General features: G+C 54.1%; 1 protein-coding gene across 2 annotated transcripts; it reads right to left on the reverse strand.

Moving 5' to 3' along the window:
* Positions 1 to 3377: 3377 nt before the first annotated feature.
* KCTD15 (potassium channel tetramerization domain containing 15) lies at positions 3378 to 21831 on the reverse strand. 2 transcript variants are annotated; one of them, XM_032249115.1, is made up of 7 exons: positions 21678 to 21831; positions 19944 to 20039; positions 18172 to 18264; positions 17372 to 17547; positions 11617 to 11761; positions 7537 to 7842; positions 3378 to 6341 (listed from the first exon to the last, which is right to left on the reverse strand). In XM_032249115.1, exons 3-7 carry the CDS (start codon positions 18235 to 18237, stop codon positions 6183 to 6185), a joined length of 852 nt encoding a protein of 283 aa, XP_032105006.1. In that variant the 5' UTR covers positions 18238 to 18264; positions 19944 to 20039; positions 21678 to 21831; the 3' UTR covers positions 3378 to 6182. The 2 variants fall into 2 exon arrangements, with proteins under 2 accessions (XP_032105006.1, XP_032105004.1); XM_032249113.1 differs by having other exon boundaries at positions 19944 to 20042.
* Between the last annotated feature and the right edge of the window lie 559 nt (positions 21832 to 22390).

Raw genomic sequence — 22390 nt, forward strand, 5'->3', positions numbered from 1 at the left:
CTTGAGGCCAGGAGTTCGAGACAAGCCTGGCCCAATATATTTTATACATTATATTGTATTGTATAAAAATACAATAATTTGTTGAGCGTGGTGGTGCACACCTGTAATCCCAGCTCCTCAGGAGGCTGAGGCACAAGAATCACTTGAACCCAGGAGATATGGGTTATAGTGAGCCAAGATTGCGCCACTGCACTCCAGCCTGGGCAACAGAGCAAGGCCCTGTCTCAAAAAAAAAAAAGGAAAAGAAAAAAGTCTGCTCCAAGCCTCATGAGCTATCTTGCCTTCCAAGCACCTGCAATGCTTGGGACCTGCTGGCCACCAATAAATGGTGCTCTTGGATGGTTGGGAAGAGAAGATAAGGATCTTTGCAGGGAAGCAGGGACCCTTTGATAATCAATGTCCAAAGCCTCAACAGACACACCAGCACCCCTTTCCAAATCATGACTTATCCTCAAAAAGCAAAAACGATACAACATTTCCTTCCACTGGGGTTGAGATAAAAACACAGAGGGTTCTTGTTCCCGGTGGGTAAACAGCTACCAACAGGCAGCCATGCCTGGATGCACAACCTCAGGGGTGGCCCCCTCCCCAGGAGTGAGCCCCCAACTCTCTGCAGCTCTGAGGTGTGCAGAGCTCACCCTGGGCCCAGCAGGGCTCTGCTTGTCTAGCTTTGGGGCTTGCAGGAAAAAAGCTCCTGAACCAGATCCAGGGATTAGCCTGGGATGTGGCAGGGTAGGCTTCTCTGGGGCTGGGGTTTCCCTTCCACTGAAAGCTCACAGAGAAAGGTCCCTGGGCTTACAGAGGCTGTGACAGTGAGGACTCACTGGTTGTGGGATCCAGGAAGAGCAGGGACACACTCTTCTTTTCTGACCTTCAGCCTTCCCTGGAGTTGTGTTCGATTTGGGTCACCTTAGAAAACTCTGGTGCTTCTAAGAAAACATCAGGACTAGTCTTGGCTCTGGCAGGAAGTTGTCCTTAGCTGTCACCAACACTGAATTTAGCGGTTTGACCTAAATACAGTAGTTCCTGGATAGACCTTCTTCCAAGCAGGTGCCCTAGACCATCTTTTGTCTTGGGCTTTATGTTGGACATTAGAGCGTTATCTTTGTGATGCCTTTGTAGGTTTCTATGGATACTGACAAGAAACTTCATTTGACCTAATGAGAAATCTTTCACTAATAACGGCAGGAGCTGCTTTTGACATATATGCTTTAAACATCATCCTTCTATTCTTTCCTTCCTTCCTTCTTTCCTTTCTTTCTTTTTCTCTCTTTCTCTTTTCTTTTTTTTCTTTCTTTCCCTTTTTTTTTTTTTTTTTTTTTTTTTGAGAAGAAGCCTCACTCTGTCACCCAGGCTGGAGTGCAGTGGTGAAATCTTGGCTGACTGCAACCTCCACCTCCCAGGTTCAAGCAATTCTCTTGCCTCAGGCTCCTGAGTAGCTGGAACTACAGGCATGCACCACCATGCCTGGCTAATTTTTGTGTTTTTAGTAGAGACAGCGTTTCACCATATTGGCCAGACTGGTCTCAAACTCCTGACCTCAAATGATCCACCCGCCTCAGCCTCCCAAAGTGCTGGGATTACAGGTGTGAGCCACCACACCTGACCCTATTCTTAACATTCATTCCAAGCATATCCATTTGTAGATAATTTTAAAGCTTGTGGCAATTAACGATGTGGGCTTTTACCCTATACAGTGACCCAGACCCTTTGGTTTGGGTAACTCCACATCAAAGCTCCCATCAGAGATAAGACGGCTGCCAGCCCCTGATCTCCAAGTGAGGGCAAGCCCTCTCTCTACAAAGAGTCACCTCCTTTGGGTGGGGTTGGGGTGAGCAAAGAGAGCCACCCACATTCTCATCACACACGTGACAAGACCAACATTACCTGGCGGTCTTGAGCCTTGTGGCAAACACATTTGCGTACGCCCCTTGAGATGGCCATCAAACTATGACATCCTACTTCCTACAATAGCCACATCAGCCCAGATGTCAGACTCCATCCAGGCCAGCGGCTGCCTTCTCCAGCCATTAGTTGTCCCTCTAGCTGTGTCTAGAGCTCCCTATTGTTTTGAACTGAGGCAGTTTTCCTGCCTCTAACTGAACATCCCCTGGCAGTTCCCATTTTTGTATTTTCTACCTGGGCATCTACTTAGGAGAAACTGAGTATCCCCCAGGCCCAATGCAGCCATTTTCCTGTCTCTGGAGAATCGGGAGGGAAGGCAGGGCTTCATGGGATGGGGCCATCTTGGCAGACAGCATTCACCAGAGAATGTGGGTTGACCTCCAGGCAGGGGAAGCAGGCAGGCTCTGCTGGGCTTAGTCAACTTAAATCTTCTCTTGGTCAGTGGCTCACGGGAGACAGTTTCCCCATTTCTCACATCTGTGCTTTCCATTTTTTTTTTTTTTTTTTTTGAGATGGAGTCTCATGATCTCAGCTCTGCAACCCCTGCCTCCCGGGATCAAGTGATTCTCCCGCCTCAGTCTCCCGAGTAGCTGGGACTACAGGCGTGTGCCACCACGCTGGCTAATTTTGTGTGTGTGTGTGTGTGTGTCTCTTTTTAGTAGAGACAAGGTTTCGCCATGTTGGCCAGGCTGGTCTTGAACTCATGATCTCAGGGGATCTACCCACCTCGCTCTCCCAAAGTACTGGGATTACAGGCGTGAGCCATCACACCTGGCTGTGCTTTCTCTTTTTAATTTTCTTTATTTTGAGACAGAATGTTGCTCTGTTGCCTAGTCTGGAGTGCAGTGGTACAAACATGGATGACTGCAGCCTCAACCTCCTGGACTTGTAATCCTTCCACCACCTCAGCCTCCTGAGCAGCTGGGACTATAGGCGCACACCACCATGGCTGGCTCATTTTAAAATATTTTTTGTAGAGATAGGGTCTCACCAAATTGTCCAGGTTTGTTTTGAACTCCTGGGATTGAGCAATCCTCCCGCCTCAGCCTCCTAAAGTGTTGGAATTACAGGCATGAATCACTGTGACTGACCCACTTTCCTTTTTTTAAATGTTAGTGGTTTCGTTCACAGATATATACATATGCAAAACCAACATAGCACAACATGCTCATCACACCCTGAACACTTGAGTCCAGGCTTGGGGGTCTGGAGAGGTGAAGGGAGGCCATGCCTGTACCACCCTCCCGCCCAGATCTGCCAACAGTATGTGCACTGAGCACCTAGAGACCATGTGGCTGCTCTTTGGTCGGTCTTCAGATCAGGAAGCTTTGGGATTTGGGACTTCCGATGTTAAGGTCTTACTCAGTAGCCATACCAGGTCCCAAGTGTGAGGAGTGGTGGCTCCTGAGGACCCATGCCAGAGTACCTGTTTGTGGCTGCTTTCGTGAATTACAAACCAAGGGCTAGAGCTGTAATTTATAAAATATCCTTTATTTATTCTAAGGAACAGTCAAGCAGTAGCTTAAAAAAAAAAAAAAAAAGAGACATTTTTTGAAAGATATTATTAGTGTTGTGACCTGGCATTGGGCCCCATGTGAGCAGGGCAGTGGCTGGGGCCACCTGCTGTGGCTTTGCGAGTTCTCTGAACTCACTGGCAGGGGTCTGGTGGGAAACTGTGAAGCTTTGGCACGGTTCTCTCCAGTTGTTCATAATCAAGAGAAATGAGTTTTGAGGTTTGCAAAGAGCAGAAGTAACATTTATACTGCTGGCATTTGATAAAAGATTGCTTATGATATATTCATTCCAGGAAGTGTAAAAATGCTTTAAAGGAATAATTTGTACTTACTGTTTATGGGGACTAGGTATATTAGAATTACAGCATCATCATGGGAACATGGTGTTTCCCTACAAATTCAGAAATTCTCTGGTTGATGTAAAAATCATACTTCCTGATTTTACTTAATTAGTAAAGAAATAAATAAATTAGAGTAACATTTAGTCAGGTAGAGTTACTCCTTTTCCCCCTTCTTTATTAAATTTTATTCTTAGCACAATGATTCACTCAAAACGAGAGTTTGGGAATGTTCAAGAATCTCTACCAATCGGTAACCATGCTGGCTGTTGTATCAGAAAAATCCATAAACACACACAGCATCGAGCTGTTTTCACAAGACTTCCTTGCTAATATACACAACACTTTCTCCTCCACTCAGATGGGAGCCTCAGATGCCAAAACACAGATGTGCCAACTATAGGCTCGTTGCTAAGCAGAGAAACCTATCAAGTTTGTCCAGCAAATTTGATTGTACAGGGGGATGGCGTCTGCTCTGTGGCCTCAGACAGGGATCAGCTGGTCTGTGCTGCTGTCCTCTGAGGCAGGTCGAAGCTGGTGGCCCTTAGGGGCAGGTAAAACGGTTCTCATGGGTTAGAACATAAGAGCTTTGAGGAAAAAAATGCAAAAAGCCTTATTAATATTGGAGGCCTATGTGAATCTGTTTACATAGAGGCATACTGAGATCTCATTCTGTGTTTAGGTGAACTGCAGGTCTCACGCTGGCTGTGTGACTTGGTCCTCCCCAGCTGGCCTGAGCCACCACCTACCATCTTCTCATAGCACTACGTGTGGCTCTAAAGAGGACATCAGCCCCAACCAAGGAACAATGAGAGAGACAATCCCAAACATTTAAGACAGGGCTCAAGAGCACCCAGATACCTTCTGTCTCTTTCCCAGTTCCCATCTGGCTAGGGGCTGTGAATCAGAATTCAGAATCTGTGCTGCCTGGAGGGGACAGGCACCCAAATGCAATAAATAACTCCGAGCTCAGGACCCAGCCACTGACCCTCCCCCACCACCACCTCGATGTGAACTGAAGGATCTGAGGGAGAGGACTCCGTTCCACCTGCAAACCTCCCTGTACAACACCGAATGCGGAAGTCCAGCTGCTGCTTCTGCACAGGACAGAGCCTCCAGTCTTTTCATTAGAGCATCATTTATGGCATGGACTAGGAACGCAGTGTGTTCACACAAATGCACGACAATTGTACATCAGCATCTTTACAATATTAAAGGAGCCATATACAAGCCTACAGCCATTGTACACAGGATGGTGATGGTTGGGAAGCCCCGCCCACTAGTCCTCTGCAGTTTCTCCACTGGAGAACACATGGGGAGCTGTCACAAGGCTGGGGGGAGGGGTCCATCTTTAGGCCTGTCGTAAGGGAGTCAGCAGGTCTGCAAGGACTCCTCTGGGCCAGTCCTCACTGGAATCTGGGGTCAAGAGCGCCAGGTCTGCCCGTGTCTGGGTCTCCTTGGCAGGCTAGCGTAACAAGTTTAATTAAAACTCTGTGCATATTTGAGTAAGAAATCTGGAGCTGGGGATGGCTCCCTGAGCTGGGGACCCAGAAGACGCTGCTGACAGATGGGCCCCTTCAGGGTGGGGCCCATTCCTGAGGTAAGGTGCAGCCCTGAGGCTGGTCGGAACGGGAGGAGGCTTCTCCAGCAGCCCAGGTGCCAGTCCACACAGACAGGACTGGAAGCTCTTCAGGCAGCAGGAGGTCACGTGACCTAGGGGTAGAGCCTGAGCCCCAGACGGCAGCAAAGGTGAGGGTCTCAGATGGTTAGAGAGCCACTCAGCCCCCAGGCCCCTACCACTTTCCTCCCAGCAGCCCTGCAGCACACATCCCTGCATCTGTCCCAAGAGACCCAGCCCTGCAGGCATCTGGGCCTGAATGCCAGGCAGCTCGTCTACCCTGCGGCCGTGATGCGCGTCCGACTGAGAACTGAGCACCAGATAAAGAAGCGTTGGTCCTTGTCGGCCTCTCTGACTTTTGCAGTTATGGTTGCTTCCATTTTAAATACTGTAGAAAAATAAGCCATCTCAGACGCTAGAAGACCCACCACCAGAGTGTGCCCCATGTGGAGAAGGATAAACAGCTCCTCTGGAGTAGCTGCAGATGCCTCTTCCAACCCTGCCCCTGCAGGCCCTGGGTCCTCAGAGGATGCTGCACCAGGATCGGGAGCCAAGGGGCTGGGATAACTGGCAGCAGAGTTCCCACTGCTGCATCTTTGGGTCACATCAACAATCCTTTGGCAGGCATGCCTCCAGCATCCGACATTCTGTTGCCATGACACCTGGGGCCCTGGTGCTCCCTGTGCCAGCTTCGGACCCTTCAGCCTCACCCTCGGTCTCATGCCCACAGCCAAGCACGCACAGGCAGAACTCCCCAGCACTGTTTCCAGGTCCCTGGGGGGGCCCAGGTGGGCACTGAAGCAGGGCCTAGTCCAGGGGTTCCTGCTTGATCCGAACAGCAGTGGGGGTGGGCTGTGGTCGCCGCTCCTCCCGGCAAAGCACGTACTCACTGAACTGGGAGGAGTCCACGCCGCCCCCACAGGATGCAGCCACGCTGAAACCCCTCTGGAACAGCCGCTCCAGGACCTGCCCAGGAAGAAACAGAGGTCATGAAGGCCCAGCTGCAAGAGGATACCAGGTTTGGCCTGGCAGGCAGCCAGAGCACCTTCTGATGTGACCATCTCAGTCTCACTCACTGACAAAGGTCCCTACAGAACCAGGTGCTGGGTTCCACCACCAGAGGGATGGGAGTGGCCAGGCCCAGTGACCCCTCAGGTTACCAAACCCAGGTGAGCGACCCTATCCAGGCCACCATCCTGCTGCCCTCAGGGCCTTGATTCAGGGAGGCAAAAAGAGCCCTTGGGTCCCTTCTTTCTTCTCTAGGGTATAACCTGTGCCCTCTCTCCAGACACAAGGCCCCAAGCGTCCTCCCCGAGTCCTGCCCCAATAATGGAGAGTTCCCTGTCCCCCAGCCTCTCGGCATCCACCGGCTTCCCTGAGCTGTGCATTCCAGGTGGTTTAAGGCCTGGGGCAAATCAGCTCATGTGAGCTCTGGAGGGAGAGAAAAAGGAGAGGTCCTCTCAATATTTGAGTCTCTGCAGGCCTACACAACTATGTGGGCTTGTGCCTCTGTGAGGGTGGGGTCTGATTACTGTCTCCTGCAACTAGCAAGTTCTGACCAACAGGCTGTGGAATGTGTGCATGGGGGGGGGACCTCTTCCCTGCAAAGCCCATTCTGCCCAACCCAGAAATGTGCCAGGCTCTTGGGTCTGTGAAGCGCTGTTAGAAAATAGACCCTGTCTCCATCTGAGCTCTCCAATTCTCAGACCCATCCAGGAAGAGCCCGTTCAGGCATTCTCTTGGCAGCTGGTGGGTGCTGGCAGCTCTCAGGTCAGCAGGGAGAGAGGGAAGGGGCTCCTGGCCACCTCTCCACTCAGCCTCTGTCCTGCCTTGCCTGTTGCCTGGGTTTAATTTGAATCCAGAGTCAGACTCTGGGTGTCAAATGAAGCACGCTTTGTTGAAAATACTCTGGGCCATTTTTATAGTACATCCTTTTGGAAAAAAAAAAAAAAAAACAGTACAGATCGATTTTTTTAAGTCCATCCCCCAGGCGTCATCATTTAATTATGAGAGGGACATAAATTATGCATCAACACATTGTTGCCTTTTTTGCAGGATGGAACAGAGGGCTTCACCATTTCAGGGATCGCGCCTCCCTCCAGCTTGCTCTGCCCCTGGAGGGCTCCGCGGAGGCCGGGGGGCGGCGGCGCGCAGCCCTCACCTGTACCGAGTTGAGCCGGCAGTAGCCGTTGAGCGGGAAGCGGATGACGTGCGTGGGGTCCTGGTTCCAGCCGGCGTTGACGGAGTTGCACATGACGTCTCCGGTCTCGGGGAAGACCTCCTCGATGAGGGCCTTCTCGCCGCTGAGCGCGATCCGCTCGCCCAGATCAGGCGTGACGCGCACCACCAGGCAGTCACAGGCTCGGCTGCGGCGCCGCTGCTCCTGCTCCTGCTGCCAGCGCTCCAGCTCGCGCACCATGGGCTGCAGCTGATAGTAGCGCGCCTCCTCGTATAGCAGGCTGAAGTCCTGGGGACGTGCGCACACAGTGTTGCTGTACGTGTTGGCTCAGGGGTTGGGGAAGTCGGGGAGGGGGGAGGCGGCCTGCCAGTTTCAACCAATTCTGCAGGAACCGCCACCCCCAGGGTATCAGGTGGACTGGGCCGGTTGCACCCATTGTACAGATGGGGCCACTGAGTGTCTGCAAGTATAAAGAATCTAGCCTTATCCCAAGGGCAGCTGCTGATGTACATCTGTGCCAATACCCCTGAGCCCCTTCCATCTGGCCCCAGGCGCTAGGCAGAGAAGCCTCCCCATGGAAAGACCCGGAAGCTCCACTAGAGGATGAGGCTGTGCCCATGCCTGGGGACCTGCTGCTGTCTTAGAATCCCACCAAGAGAAGACATCTTGCTGGGCACCGGGCAGCCGGCCTGTACCCACCCAGAAGCAAAAAAAGTTCATCTTTAGCCAGGCCTGCCTGGGTTGGATTTTCAGCTTCATCATCAACCAGCCCTGAGACCTTTAAACCTCACTTACTGAGCATCTCAGTTCCTTTTTTTTTTTTTTTTAAGATGGAGTCTCACTCTGTTGCCCAGGCTAGAGTGCAGTGACTTGATCTCGGCTCACAGTAACCTCCACCTCGGGAGTAGCTGGGATTACAGGCCCCTGCCACCACATCTGGCTAATTTTTGTATTTTTAGTACAGATGAGGTTTTGCCATGTTGGCCAGGCTGGTCTCGAACCCCTGGCTTCATGTGATCCACCCGCCTCAGCCTCCCAAAGGGCTGGGATTACAGGTGTGAGCCACTGTGCCTGACCTCAGCTCCCTTATGTATAGAATGGATATTAACACCCAGTTCTGAGAATGAAAGTGAGTCAAAGGACGCAAGATGTGCCAAATGCCTAGCCCAACCCCTGCCCAAGCAGGCAGTGTCCAGGGAAGGGAAGCCCACCCTCTGCCAGGCAGCCCCCTTCTGGGCTGGGCAGGCTCACACAGACTGTCCCTTAGGCGCTGACAGTGGCCCCATGCCCTGGGCCACATACGTACACCATACACGCTCACTCGTATCCATCCCACCAGGAATGGCCAAGGTCCCATAGGTCCCATGACTCATGCCTGATGAAGAGGCAAGAAGCCCAACCCCCTGTCCTATAGGCCCTAAGTCCCTTCCACCTGCTGGCCCTGGCTTTTGGAACCACCTGGAGGGAGGCCTAGATTCTAACCTTGACCTCTGGGCCTGTCATCAGTCAGGCCTCTCCTGCCTAGCACAAGGGTTCCTCAGAGCTCTATCCTGGGCCTCTGCTCTCTCCACTCACACTTGCTCCTGAGATTTTTTAATTTTATTTTTTTAGACAGGGTCTCATTCTGTAGCCCAGGCAGGAGTGCAGTGATGTGATTATAGCTCACTGCAGCCTTGAACTCCCAGGCTCAAGGGATTTTCCTGCCTCAGCCCCCCGAGTAGCTGGGACTATTGGCATGAGCCATCATGCCAGGATCATTTTTATGATTTTTTTTTTTTTTTTTTTTTTTTTTTTGTAGACACAGGGTCTCCCAGTCTCTATGTTGCCCAGGGTGGTCTGAAATTCCTGGGAACAAGTGATCTTCCTGCCTTTGCCTCCTAAAGCACTGGGGTTACAGGTGTAAGCTACTACTCCTGGCCATTCTCCTGAGATTTTAAATGACAACTGCATGCCAGACAACCTCAGCTTTTCTCATGGCCCAGGATTTCTCCATCCGATGCCCCACCAGCTCTCCCATGCAGGGGCAGAAACCATACTCCAACAGCCTGGTACACCCCAAGCCTCCACTCACCCACTCAGAATTCAAGCCCCAAGGCACCTGCAAGAGGCCCCTTACACTGCCAGTGCTCACCCATGTGCTTTTGCAGCCTCACATTTATTTGTTGCTTTAATTTTTATTTATTTATTTTTTTGAGACAAAATCTCGCTCTGTCACTCAGGCTGGAGTACAGTGGTGCGATCTCGGCTTACTGCAACCTCCACCTCATGGGTTCAAGCAATTGGACTACAGGTGCTAATTTTTGTATTTTTAGTAGAGACGGGGTTTCACCATATTGATCAGGTTGATCTTGAACTCCTGACTTCAGGTGATCCACCTGCCTCGGCCTCCCAAAGTGCTGGGATTACAGATGTGAGCCACTGCACCCGGCCTTTTCTTAACTAAAAAAAAATTTTTTTTGTGTGTGTAGATACAATCTTGCTGTTGCCCAGATTGGTCTTGAACTCCAGGCTTCAAAAGATCCTCTCTGCTTGGCCTCCCGAAGTGCTGGGATGAACAGAGTGAGCCACTGTGCCTGTCCTAAACGGAAGTCCACTTTGCTCCATCTTCTCTATCTCCATCCTGGTCCAAAGCCTCCACCCAGCCTCCCTTGGCCTGGGGAAGGGGCCTCATCCACTGTACTCACCCCCGCCCCGCCCTGCCTCCTTTTGCACACAACAGCTGAAGAGACCTTCCCAATTTGCAGATCTGACTGTCCTTCCCCTGCACATACCCCTTCCACTGCATTCAGAATTAAATGCCAGGCACTGGGCTGCCCGCCAAGGTCCTGACATCAAACAGCAGCTTCCCTTCCTGCCCTTCCCCTCCTAGTCCATAAGGCTCCAGGCTTGACACCTTCTTTCCAGTTCTGGAATGCATCAAGCCATCTGCCGCCCCACACCCTGCACCAAGGCCCTCACACCTGTGTTTGCCCCTGTTCTGCCTTCACCACCCAGATGAACATTGTTTCTTCCAAACCCACCTGGCCCAGGTCACATGGAATTCAAGTTCAACATCTGTCTACCCACTAGACTCTAAGTTTCTGGGAGCAATTCCTAGTGTGTGTTTCACTGTGTTTTCAGCCTCAATTCAGTGGCTGGCACCCAGTAACTGAGTTGGATGAAACACAAGGCCCCAGGGCTACTGGTCCTCTGGATAGAGGAAGGAATGAAGGAAGGACAGACATTTGCTAGTATTAATACATACCACAGTACCCAGGCCCGAGTTTCCTTCCTCCTAGGGTCCCTGACACCTCGGAGGGGCTAAGAATGAGGCAGGACCCACAGAACCACGTCACTTGCCCGGACAGGCTCACCCTGTGACCTGGGGGTTACCTTTTGTTTAAATCGTATAAAGGGTATCTGTTTGGGTCATCAGGGCGTTTCTACCTGCAAATTGCCCAACACGGAACAGAATTTTTTTTGAGAGAGAGAGTCTCGCTCTGTCATCCAGGCTGGAGCGCAGTGGTCTGATCTCAGCTTACTGCAACCTCTGTCTCCACCTCCCGGTTCAAGAGAATCTTCTGCCTCAGCCTCCCAAATAGCTGGGATTACAGACGCCGGTCACCACACCCGGCTAATTTTTGTATTTTTAGTAGAGATGGAGTTTCACCAAGTTGGCCAGGCTGATCTCACACTCCTGACCTCAAGTGATCCACCTACCTTGGCCTCCCAAAGAGTGCTGGGATCACAGGCTTGAGCCACTGCGCCCAACCAGTGGAACAGATTTATGAACCTCTAACTACTATAATGCTGGCGCGTGCCCACCCTTAAATATGACAAACGTTCAGCAGGGGTACGTTGTGCAGCTTAACTGTTTTTATATACCCTGATAAATAAGCTAAAAATGTGAGAAAACAAAGTTTAGAAAAACTGATTTAGCCCTCGGCTTCATTGTTTAACTTTTTATGGTTGCCATGACAACCAGGGGTCCATTTATTAAGTCACAGCATCCCCTGAGTAATGCCATCCCACAGGCAGCACAGGGGGTGGTGGGGGTGGGTGGGGCGTCAGCCTCGGACTTACCTTGAAGTCATCCGGGAGCAGCAGCTTGGACGTCCGCAGGAAGCTCAGGACATAGCGGAAAATCTCCCCATCCCGGTCGATGAAGTAATGTTGCTTCAAACTGTCCAGGACGATGGGTTCGGTGCCATTGAAGAGGCGGCTTATTCTGGGAGAGATGAGCGAGGTGGGATGTCTGAAGGATGGGGTAAGTCGGCCTGTCTCCCCATGCCTCGCCCCCACTCCTTAGGGCGCACGCAGCGGGAGGGGCAAGGGACCTGACCTGGGCGACTCTGGAGCTGTTTCAGGCCTGACAACATCTTCACACACCCGGGGCGGCCAGGCTACAGTTATCAGGCCACCTCACACATCGTGCCTACACTCACAAGTCACAGCCAGAGAAGGACACACCCAGCTGTACACACGAGCCCGCCGACACATGTTATGTTACAGGCCTGGAAAGCTATAGTGAGACACAAATACCTTACCCCCTACACACAAACCAGCTGGTCACAGGCCTGGTGCACACACCCTTGCCAGACAGTCCCACCCAGAAAATGCACATGAACCACCCAACACCCTCGCCAACAGCCACACACCCAGTAAACCAGCCAGGATGGTCCATGAGGATACACATCCTCCCCACCCAACCCATGTAAACCAGTGTGAGATACAACACGCCTGTGCAACAGGCACAGGGCCACGCAGTCCCTTCCTTCCACCCACACACATACCCCGCAGATCCAGACACATCCAGGAAAGGACACACACCTGTCAATACCAGGCGCCCACAGACATGATGGCACAAACCCCTGACTGCTGCTCACTCAGCCCATGGGAGGAAACAGAGGCAGGCAGGAGGGATGGCAAGTGTGCCACAGTACACACATGCAACACGGCCCTTGCATACACACAACACAGGCATAGACACATGCCAGTGTGTACACACACAGAAGCCATGCACACTTATGCAGCACAGCACATGCATGTATGCACACATGCCAGAGCGTATGCACATCACCCTTGGGGGTGGTGGAGTGGGATTGGAGAGAAGGCAGAAGCTGGTACTCTGTCCTCTGAAGGGCAGTGGTTCTAACAAATGCAGGACCAGGAAAAGGGTCTTGGGGAGCCCCTGATGCCTGTTCCTGTCCACTCCGGGGAGAAGGAGCCAGGCCTCAGAGCCATGACTGATCCCACCTCCCCAGTGCCCAGGGCAGCTGCCTCTAGTTTGGCAACTGCCCTGGCAGAGCCCAGGTCAAGCTACAGATAACTAGAACCCCAAAGAAGGGTGGGGGTAGCCAAGGGCTTGGCTTGGGAATAGGAGGGAGGTTGGCATCGTTTCCCCAAAGGCAGCACCACCAGACATCCTTCAGCAGGTGGGGCAACACTCCTGCCCAGCTGGACCCCGCCAAGGTGGCAGCTTCTCTGCACAGCTGGGAGAACAGTAGCTCCAACCTGGGACATAGGCCTCCCAGCTTGGCCTGCACACAAGCTGGTGCCTAAGCCCCTCACTCTCTGCCTGCACCAGCAGGGACGCCCCTGTCCTCACAGCAGCCCACTCCTCTGTCCACTCCAAGTCAGCCACCTCCAGGGCCCTGCCCCACTGCCACCTGCACCCGCAACACACTAGCTGGGCAGGAGCTGAGGGGGTTAGAGCCCCCAAGTCTGCCCTCAGGGCCTCCCGTCCACACCATCCTGTGCTCTGATGGCCTGGCACACTCAAGGCATCCGCCATGATGGTCTGCTCTGGTATGGAGTTTCTGCGAACATGGTGCAGGTCTCTGTCCTGGCACAGGGCACTATAAAGGGCAAGGCTTAGCTGGGCACCGTGGCTCACAGCTGTAATCCCGGCACAAGGTAGAGGATCACTTGAGACAAGGGGTTCGAGACCAGCCGAGGCAAGACAGTAAGACCCCATCTCTACAAAAAATTTAAAAATTAGTTGGGTGTGGTGGCATGCACTGGTAGTCCAAGCTACTTGGGAGGCTGAGGTGGGAGGATCACTTGAGTCCAGGAGTTTGAAGTTGCAATGAGCTGAGATCACACCATTGTACTCCAGCCAGGCCAAGAAAACCTAATGCTGTCACAAGAAAGGAAAGAATGAAAAAGGAAAAAAGAAACAGAAAGAAAGAAAGAGGGAGGGAGGGAGGGAAGGAGGGAGGGAGGAAGGAAGGAAAGAAAAGAAAAGAAAAAAGAAAGAAAGAGGCAAGGCTGCCTCGTGGATGGGCGTGGGGAGGTCAGAGCCTGCGGAACCAGAGCTGCAGCCACCCAGATATACCTCATCTCAGAGTTCGAAAGACTGATGAGCCCGTCACCCTCCTAGGCCTGGTGACAGTGGCATTGCAGGTCACAGCCCCTGCTGGAAAGGCTTGTGGGTTCCACAGCTGGCTCCAGTTCCAAAAGCCTTAGGACCTGGCCTAGCAGAGTGTGGGCATCCAGATGTCAGTGAGGGCCACCCAGCATTCCTGGAGACACATACGTCTGGCCGAGGCTGCCAGACACCATAGGCAGTGGTTGGCAGGTGGCTGAGCATCTACATGTGGCACCAGTGGGAAGTAAGAGCCACATCCACAGGTGAGTCAGCAAATCCAAACCGTCAGCTTCCCTGGGAACTCTCCTCACCCTTCCTGGTGGAGCTCCAAAGTCCATGCAAGCAGACAGCGTTCTAGGCCTGGCTGAGTTCCCAACCATTCTGACGTCAGGTCTGGCTGAGGCTCTAGCTGGTCCTGTTGGTCTAGAAGACTCCTGATGTACCCACAATTCCAGGGCTGGATGGGTTCTAGGTTGTCTTATTGGTGCAAGCTTAGAAGGTTCTCCATCTGCCTTATTTCAGGACTGGCTGATTCTAGATCTTTCCATCATTCAGTATCGGCTCATGGATCAACTGGCAGCTGCACAGCCTCTCCCAAGACAGAGGCCTTTCATGCCCTCAGCGTCGGAGGCTGCCAAGGACATGAGCATGTTGAAGAAAGATGAGGATAATCCCCACGGAGGAGCCCTCAGTCATCCTCAGGGCTGCAAGTGTGAGTTCCCAGCTCCATCAGTGGCTCCACATACTCCCTGTGGAATACGGCCCATGCCACCCTCTGCGAGAGGTTGCAGGGTTTGAGGGACCAGTTTCCAAAGTCCTCCATGGAATTAGGTGGCCAGTTCACGCTGCAGCAGCTAGGACCCTCAGAGGCAGAAAAGATGCATTTGACCACCTGCCCTGTGTGCACAATGGTGGAGTATCAGGACGGCCTTCATCTTATTTCCTTTTTTTAAAAAAAGCTGTGGCTTCAATTTCCTGGCTATTTCAGGGACCAGGTTTTATGAGTTTTGAAGCTCCTGGCCATCTTCATTAGATGCTTCCCACAGTTGGGGTGGATATCAGAGTGTGGCTGTGATGGCGGCAGCTAAGGGAGGTCAAGTAGGCAGGACACCAGCAAGGGAGCTGGCCCAGGGAGTCCACTCTCAGCCCTGTCTGCACTCGGCTGTCTCAGGTGAGGACCGGTGACTGCTCCTGGGCAGACCAGAGGAGGCACCCAGCACGAGGCTCTTTAGCTGTCTCTCTCACCCAGGCTACCCCGGCCGCTGAGACCCAGAAGCCCAGGCAGAGTTCCCGGGGGGAGCCAAGGGTGGAGGTCCCGAGCTTTTACAGTGCTGCCTCAGGCAGGTCATCACCACCATCCAGAAAGCCCCTGAGGACCTTAGCACTTAATCCTCCATCTCTAGGTGTCTTACAGATCAGTGACACTGGGTGAGATGGATTTTTTCCAGAATTGGTGGAAAACAGTGCTTCCATTTTAATAATCCACTACAGGAAGGACAGGAGAAATCTGAGGGGCTCTTGCCAGCACAGCTGCCCGGCCTACTTCTCAGGCCCCTCCTCCCCGACTCCCTGTCCTGATTATCCTACAGGTCACACCATCCCTGGCCTCTAGTCCAAAGCTTCAGGCCTGCAGAGCACCCCCATGGCAGCCAGAGGCCATCCAGGCAGAACAACAGATCCATCTCGAGCCCCAGCCCTGGGGGAGAACCAACGTAGACTGCCACCCCTTGGGCACATCAGGAGGGTTCCGTGGGCCAGATCACAGGGCCACAGGGGCCTTAGCTCTCCATGAGAGCACAGCCTACACTGCAGAACAGAGCGATGGGTGAGCAGGGCCTGGTGGGGGGAGATGGCCCTCTGCCTTCCGGCTTCCAGGTAGCAGCCAGGAGCCGAGAACCAGGAGGGCCTCCCACCCACCTCCCCCAGGGCCTGGGCTGTGATTACTCCAAATCAGAAAGTCTGATTTCAGGAAACACTCTTCAGAGAGGGTTGTGGGCTGAGGTTTTATGAATTTCACTGACAAACGTCGGCAACCGATTAAGGGATGATCTATCTCAAACAACTCCGGAATGCAGCAGAAGGCAAAATTGAAATTAAATAAGCAGAATCCATCTCCCATCCTAGACAGGGCTTTGCGAGTGAGCACACAGACCCGAACTGCTGACCTGGCCCCATGGCTCTATCCCCACCCCATGAGCCCCAAGGCCACAGGGCCCCAGGCTGAGTCTCTGTCTACTTCGGGGACTGAAATGCCAGTCATCATCTGTACCCTAGACTCACCAAATTTGGAGCCAGACACTGCATGCATTTCCAGTTTTTCCTACTCGAGGGAGCATGCCTGCCCCTGCAAGCGCTCCATGGTAGCCCCAACAGGCTCGGAAAGCCACCTCCATGCACCACCATTCTCCCTGCTCTAAGCAACCAAACCGGTGACAAGGCAGCCTGACACGTACGCTCCCCAGAGACGATCCCTCAGTGTCTGGGGGATTAATTAGCTCCTCCTGTTATTTTAAATGCATAACACAGGGGTGATGCCCACAGCCTTGGCCCTCCCACGCTCAGCCTTCGGCAGCCCCAGGGGAGCGATGGACGCCTCTCTGTGCCAGGAGCAAACATCCTCAGCTGAACAAGCTGCTCAGAGACCCAGCCCACCTCAGGCCAGCCCTGCTGCCGTGCCAAGGAGGAAGGCAGGTCCCTCACCCAGGAGAGAAACGCCCTGCAGGGAAGAGCAGGAGAGTAGGCAGCATCCAGCACCCCGCACCTCTCGCAGGCCCAACGGCCTGGGCAGTCTGTAAGTTCAGCAGCATGGGGGGTACCCTGCAAACCCCCAGCCAGGGTCCTGGCCAGAGACGCTTTATCCACTGATGGGGGTATGTGGCTCATTCCTAGCTAGTCACTGCAATACCAGCTCCAAGGGAAGCCAGCGGCTAGTCTCAAAGGCCCAGCAGTGGCCACTGAAAATGACAAAGATGGCACACTGCAGCTCACCACAGCTCCTCCTCCCTCCCCTTGTGAATTTCTCAGCGGTGGAATAGGAAATAGGACTAACACCCACCCCCGTAACCCCAAGACTTACCTACTTAGTATCACTCACAAATGACCCCCTGCAGAGGCCAGGCCTAAGTCTCACTCTAGAGGAACCCTGAAGGTATGAGACTCCCTAGACTGCTACTGGCAGGGTGAGGCGGGGCTGGCTCTGAATAAGCCTGAGGTCCCCGCAGGTGGGTCAGGAGCACCATCGTGCACTACCAATGCCACCAAGTCAGGTCACAAGCCTCTGTGCATAGCAGCTTTCAACAGGCAGACTCAGACTCCCCAACCCTAGCTCCCTTGGTCTGTGTCAGCTTGAGCACTCTGGAGAGCCTGGTGGATGGAGTGACAGGGGGGGCACATCCCCCAGGCAGCAGGTTTCAGATGCTGCCCTGAGCCCCCGCCACATACCTCGTGTTTCAAGCAGCTAACTCTTACCTGGAGTCGGGGTACTTGGTGAGCGTAGCCAGGCTGCTGGTGTACATGTGGCCACCCACGTCAATGTGCACAGGTGCATTGGACTTGGTGAGCTGGGCTGGCAGGGGGATGCCCTGTGCAGCCAGAGGAGACACAGGCGACCGGGTGAGAGACAGCCGGGACATGTTTCCTCCCTCCTAGAGATGGAAACAAAGTGGAACACAAGAGTTACTCCACGACATGGCCACGCACTCCCTTTATGGCGAGTGTGATCACAGATCTAATCAGATCACTTCCGCCGCTGCCTGATCACATATTCAGCTGACAAATTATGGCCACCACTGTAATTAAATGTATTTGCATCATTTTCTTCAAAGTACCACAGGGAAAAAAAGAAAGATGCTTATTAGCAATAAGAAATCAAGAAAAAAAAATTTTCAAGGTGTCAGCCTCCAGGGGCATAAAACAAACTGCAAAATTCTAATTAAAGGTCGAGGGCTTATGTGTTAGATGTGAAATATCCCCTGACAAACGAATCACCAATTTGTGAATTGGGATTCAGGGGTTTTTTGCAACTTTGTCTCAGTAACGAGACACCTCTAAATTAGTGACTTCCTCAGTACCTAAGGCGTTGAGTTTTATACATGTAGTAAATTTCACATCAAATTAAGAGCGTTTTGTTTCAAAAATACATAATCCTACAGCCAGTCAACAGCCACCTTGAATGTGGTGGCCCTAAAGAAGGACAGTCAGTGAATAGGTGCTGGGGAAGAAGGGAAAGGGGACCCCCAGCGGGGACCCAGCCCACCCTGCAGGCTCACCGCGGTGCCGGCGCTGCCGTGTGTGTGAAGCGAGGACCCGCTCGGCCGCTCCTTGCGGTGAGGCATCTAGGCTTCCATCTCTGCCCAGAGTATCTGTGGGAGGGATTGACAGAACCAGAGAAGGCTTATTCCTCGGAGTCATCTCCCGAGGAGTCAAAGACGCTTAGAATTGTCCTTTCTGCATGCTGTCTGAGACCCGGTGAGGTCCATGCAGCCCTCCCTAATTGATTCCACCGCCACTATCTCTCTATCCTGTCTCCACACCCCAAAGCAGGCCTCCAGGCCCTAGCAGAGGACACATAAACACACATGCACACACACGTCGCACTGTCACATGTGTTTTCTGGGCAGCTCCATGTCTGCTAATTCAGCTAATGATAGCACTGAAACATATGCTCACCATTATTGCCTCAAAATGTTTCAGAACAAATCGGATTTTCCTGGTATTTTGGTTTCAAGCCGTGTTACCAAGCGTGTCTCCTCTTGCAATGGCCTTGTGGACCATGGCTCAGGAAGCACCCCTCGCCCTCCGTGGGCTGCGAAACCTAGGACCTCTCTTACTACCATCCCCACGGTGATAAGATACAACTTGCATCTCGCCAGACACAAGAAGCCTTTCAGCAGAAGTCCAGGCACACGGATGACAGCAAGTCACTTGGGAAGCCACCTCTCCTCTGTGGCTCCCAATAGCAGTGAAAACCTGTCTTTGTTTGCCTAGTCTGCACCTCACAGTTTCTCCCCAGACTCCCAGAGTGGCGTTGTCTATGTCTAATGCATTCCAGGCCCCTCAGGATCACACACCCCCCAAGGCATCAGGAGCTGGCCAGAAGGAAGCAGAGAGCAAGCAGATCAGCCAGTGGACTCTCTACTGCTTCCCCCGGGGGCACTCAGTGACTTTCCTCTGTGCCATAGCCACCTGAAATAAGATTGTCCCTCTGTCCCTGGAGGCCACGGGGTGGGGGGGGTGGGGGGGGCACTTTGCTGGCTCTATGCAGGAGGGGCAGAATTCTACAGCTCCTTTCATTGAACTTACAGCTGTCTCCAAGTGGAGGTAGGAGATTTGCAGTGAATAGTCACCCCCCTTCACACACATCCACAGACACTTGCTTCCACAAACCTATCCTGGACATCTCTTGCAGGTTTCACCTTTAAGAGGGCAACCACATGAAATTCTTGGGACCCATGAGACTGCTTCTTCTCATGAAAACTCTGAGATCGCAATTTGTGCCTTGAAATTCAACATCCAATTTTAATCAAATGAAAATCGAATCCTGCAAATGTAAGTAAGGTTGCTCTCCTGTGACTTGTTCTGCCCTGAGTGCTGGGGCAAGTTTCCTGACATAAAACTAGGGTGCAAGACTGCAATGAGCAGACAGTGAGGTTTAATGTATACCCTCACTGGGGCTCAGGGTCCACTGCTTTTGGGATTTCTCAGTTCCAAAAAGCTTAAACCAAACCAAACCAAACCAGGTCACTTAGCTCAAGGAAGTTCTGAGAACCAAAACAGACCTCAGGAAGGGATGATCCTGCCCTAGGAAGCTCTGCTGGGGGAGGAGTCAGAAGGGAAGACGCCTTGAGGATAAATTGAACAGGAAGGAATTCCTGCTGCAATTCTATCAAAGCAGACTGCAAGAGGTTTTCCTCCAGTACCAGGACACTCTTCGAGAGTGACATGAACACTAATCCCCCATCGCAGAAGCTGCTCCACCCTGTTCTTGGCCCCTTTTTTCTCCCAAGCACAACCTGATGTTCATGGTAAACCAGAAACTTACCGTTGGAAGCCCCAGGCTTTACGCCTTTCTCTGAATCTCCAAGGTTTTCCCCAACAAGCGCATCCGTGCGGGACCACAACCCTCTTCCGGAGACCACTGCTTAAGTTAGAAGCACAGAAGTGGGTGCAGTGAGAGATACAAGTTCATTCCACCAACACCAGCCTCAAAACCCACCACCCAGCCTCAGTACGCCCCGGCCCGCCTGTTGCAAGGGCCTCAGCGCTAGCGGACAGGAGGGCCCACGGGTTTCCGAACTGGTCCGGTAGTGACCCGCTTCTCCAGCTGCGGCGGGAGACCCGAGCCCCGCCCACCCGAGCAGAGAGAAGTGAGCAGAATGCCACGCTCATTTACACACAAAATGATTTTGTGTCCCATTGCGCTCGCAGTTGTTCGGCTCTCTGGGGGTGATTAAACTGGCTGAGCTGCGGCAGCTTGAGACGATTTCACTAAATCGCTTCTTCGTGAAGTCGCTTCTTTGCTAAGCTGTTATTTTAACCATAAAAGGTAAACAGAAGGCGCCACTCGCGCTCCCTTCGGCTCCACACTCAGGGCGCTGGCCAGGGGCGAAAGTCCCGGGGGCCGGCAGAATCTTCCCCAGGGGTGGCCCCAGAGGCAGGCGAGCCACCTGGTGCGTGCCAGCCCTAAGCCGCGGAGCCAACCGGCCGGTGTGAAGTTAGGGGCGACGGGAGCCGGCTGGGCCCAGACTGGAGGCGCCGCGGGGCGGGGTGGCCGCGGCGCCCGAAGCGCCCGAGCCCGGCTGGGTGGGGAGGGGTGTGCGGCGGAGGTGGGGCGGGGACAAAGTTAAATCAAGAGGCAGACACTTGGAGACCACAGATGGGAAGCTCGCCTAATTAAGGACGTAAAAGCGCTTTTGTTCTCAAAGTTTATTGTTGCTGGGATTAAAAAAAAATAATTGAAACTAATGCTGTTTTTCACTCGGGCAGTTAAATTCCTTCATGCACATTTGAGATACCGAGCGAAAACTTGAAGCTTATCTTTCTGCAGTCGGGGGTGGGGGCCGCCGGAAGACCGAAAGGCGCTGCAGCGGCGGGGGTCCACCCGGGGTGTGTTTGCGGGAGTGTGCCCGGTGCGCACGTCCAGGTCATGGGGTGAGGGCGAGCAGCGGGGAACCGGATCTGCAGGCGGCGATCCAGTCTCATCGCGGCCCACTTCCAGCCCCAAACCCTGCGCGCCCTGGACCACCACCAGAGCGACAGCCTTCTGCCAGGTTTTGGACTCGTGGGGTGGGCGTCAGAGGTAGCACATCTGTCCCGCTGGAGACTTTCTCTGATTTTGGGCGCCAAGCCGGGCCTTGTGCATCCCGAAGCCCCACTTGCGTGAGCCCGTTTCTGACCTCGGAAACTCGCCAGTCCTGCAGGGTGTTCGGCCCAGTACAGGGGCCAGAGTGCGGGAACCGGCACACTCGCGCGCACACGCACACACACACACACACGCGCGCGAATATACACACACCGCGCGGCAGGAAGCTCCTAGCCGGCCCGCGTGGGGTGGGTCCACCCGCGGCCAGGACCAGCCCACGTGTGCAGCCCCCTTCTCGCACCAGGCCTTTGTGCTGGGCGCCCCAGCGCCGCCAGCCCCCGCCGTCCAGCAGAGGGACAAAGCGGCCGCCCCCGCCTAGGTCCGGACCCTCGCCAGGCGACTTTCTCGGTATCCCAGCCACTTCGGGGACAGGGGTGCGCGGCGCTGAGCGGTGGCCGCCCGCGCAGGGCTTACCTCGGAGCCGGAGCGGCGGATCGGGCTCGGGCGCAGCCCCCGCCCCCCGCAGCCGCCGGTCTTGGGCGCCGGGCGCAGCTTCGCCGCCTTTGCTCGCTGCGCGGGTCGCTCCGGTCTCGTCCTGGAGTTACTTTCTCTCTCGCCCCCAACCCTCCCCCCACCCACCCCTCCCGCCCCGGCCCCCGCTTCGCGCGGCCCCTCGCGGCGCGGCGCGCCGGGGCCTCCCCTCCCCACCCTCCCCTCGCCTCCTCCCCTCCTCGCGGCCGCCGCCGCCGCCGCTGCCGCCTCCTCCTCCTCTTCGCGCCGCTCTCCGGCTGCCCTCCTGCCGCTCCCACCTCCTCTCCTCCCTCCTCTCTCTCCGGCGGCCTCCCTCGATTGCCGGAGAGAAAACCAGCCCCACACTCCAGCCCCCAGCCGGCGCCTCGCTGCGGCCCAGCCGGGACGCAAAGGGCAGCGATCCGGCCTCGAATTACCCAGCGCGAGCGGGCGCGCGCTGCGACTCCTGGCTTGGGGCTCGGCTGCGCCGCGGGGCAGAGGATTAGAGTCGCAATTAGCTCCGCGCGCCCGCGCCTGCCGCGCTCGGCGACAAAAACGCGCCGTTTCCCCCCCTTTTGCCGGCGATCCCCACCCGCCTCTCCCGGAGCCCGCGCCTTCCCGCCGGGGCCGCGGCCAGGACCCTCCCGGGAGCGGTGCACCCAAACCCCAGCGCCCTC

The sequence above is a fragment of the Sapajus apella genome, unplaced genomic scaffold, assembly GCF_009761245.1.
Source record: "Sapajus apella isolate SASKATOON/1434 unplaced genomic scaffold, GSC_monkey_1.0 scaffold68, whole genome shotgun sequence".
NCBI classification, from domain to species: Eukaryota; Metazoa; Chordata; class Mammalia; order Primates; family Cebidae; genus Sapajus; species Sapajus apella.

Bases quoted from the DNA above. Each gene is read 5' to 3' on its own strand.
- KCTD15 (XM_032249115.1), bottom strand. From the start codon at position 18,237: ATGCCTCACCGCAAGGAGCGGCCGAGCGGGTCCTCGCTTCACACACAC. The intron at 17,548-18,171 runs GTGAGCCTGCAG...TTCCATCTCTAG, and splicing joins ACGGCAGCGCCGGCACCGCG to GAGGGAGGAAACATGTCCCG. The intron at 6,342-7,536 runs GTGAGGGCTGCG...CTTCCTGGGCAG, and splicing joins GCCGGCTCAACTCGGTACAG to GTCCTGGAGCGGCTGTTCCA.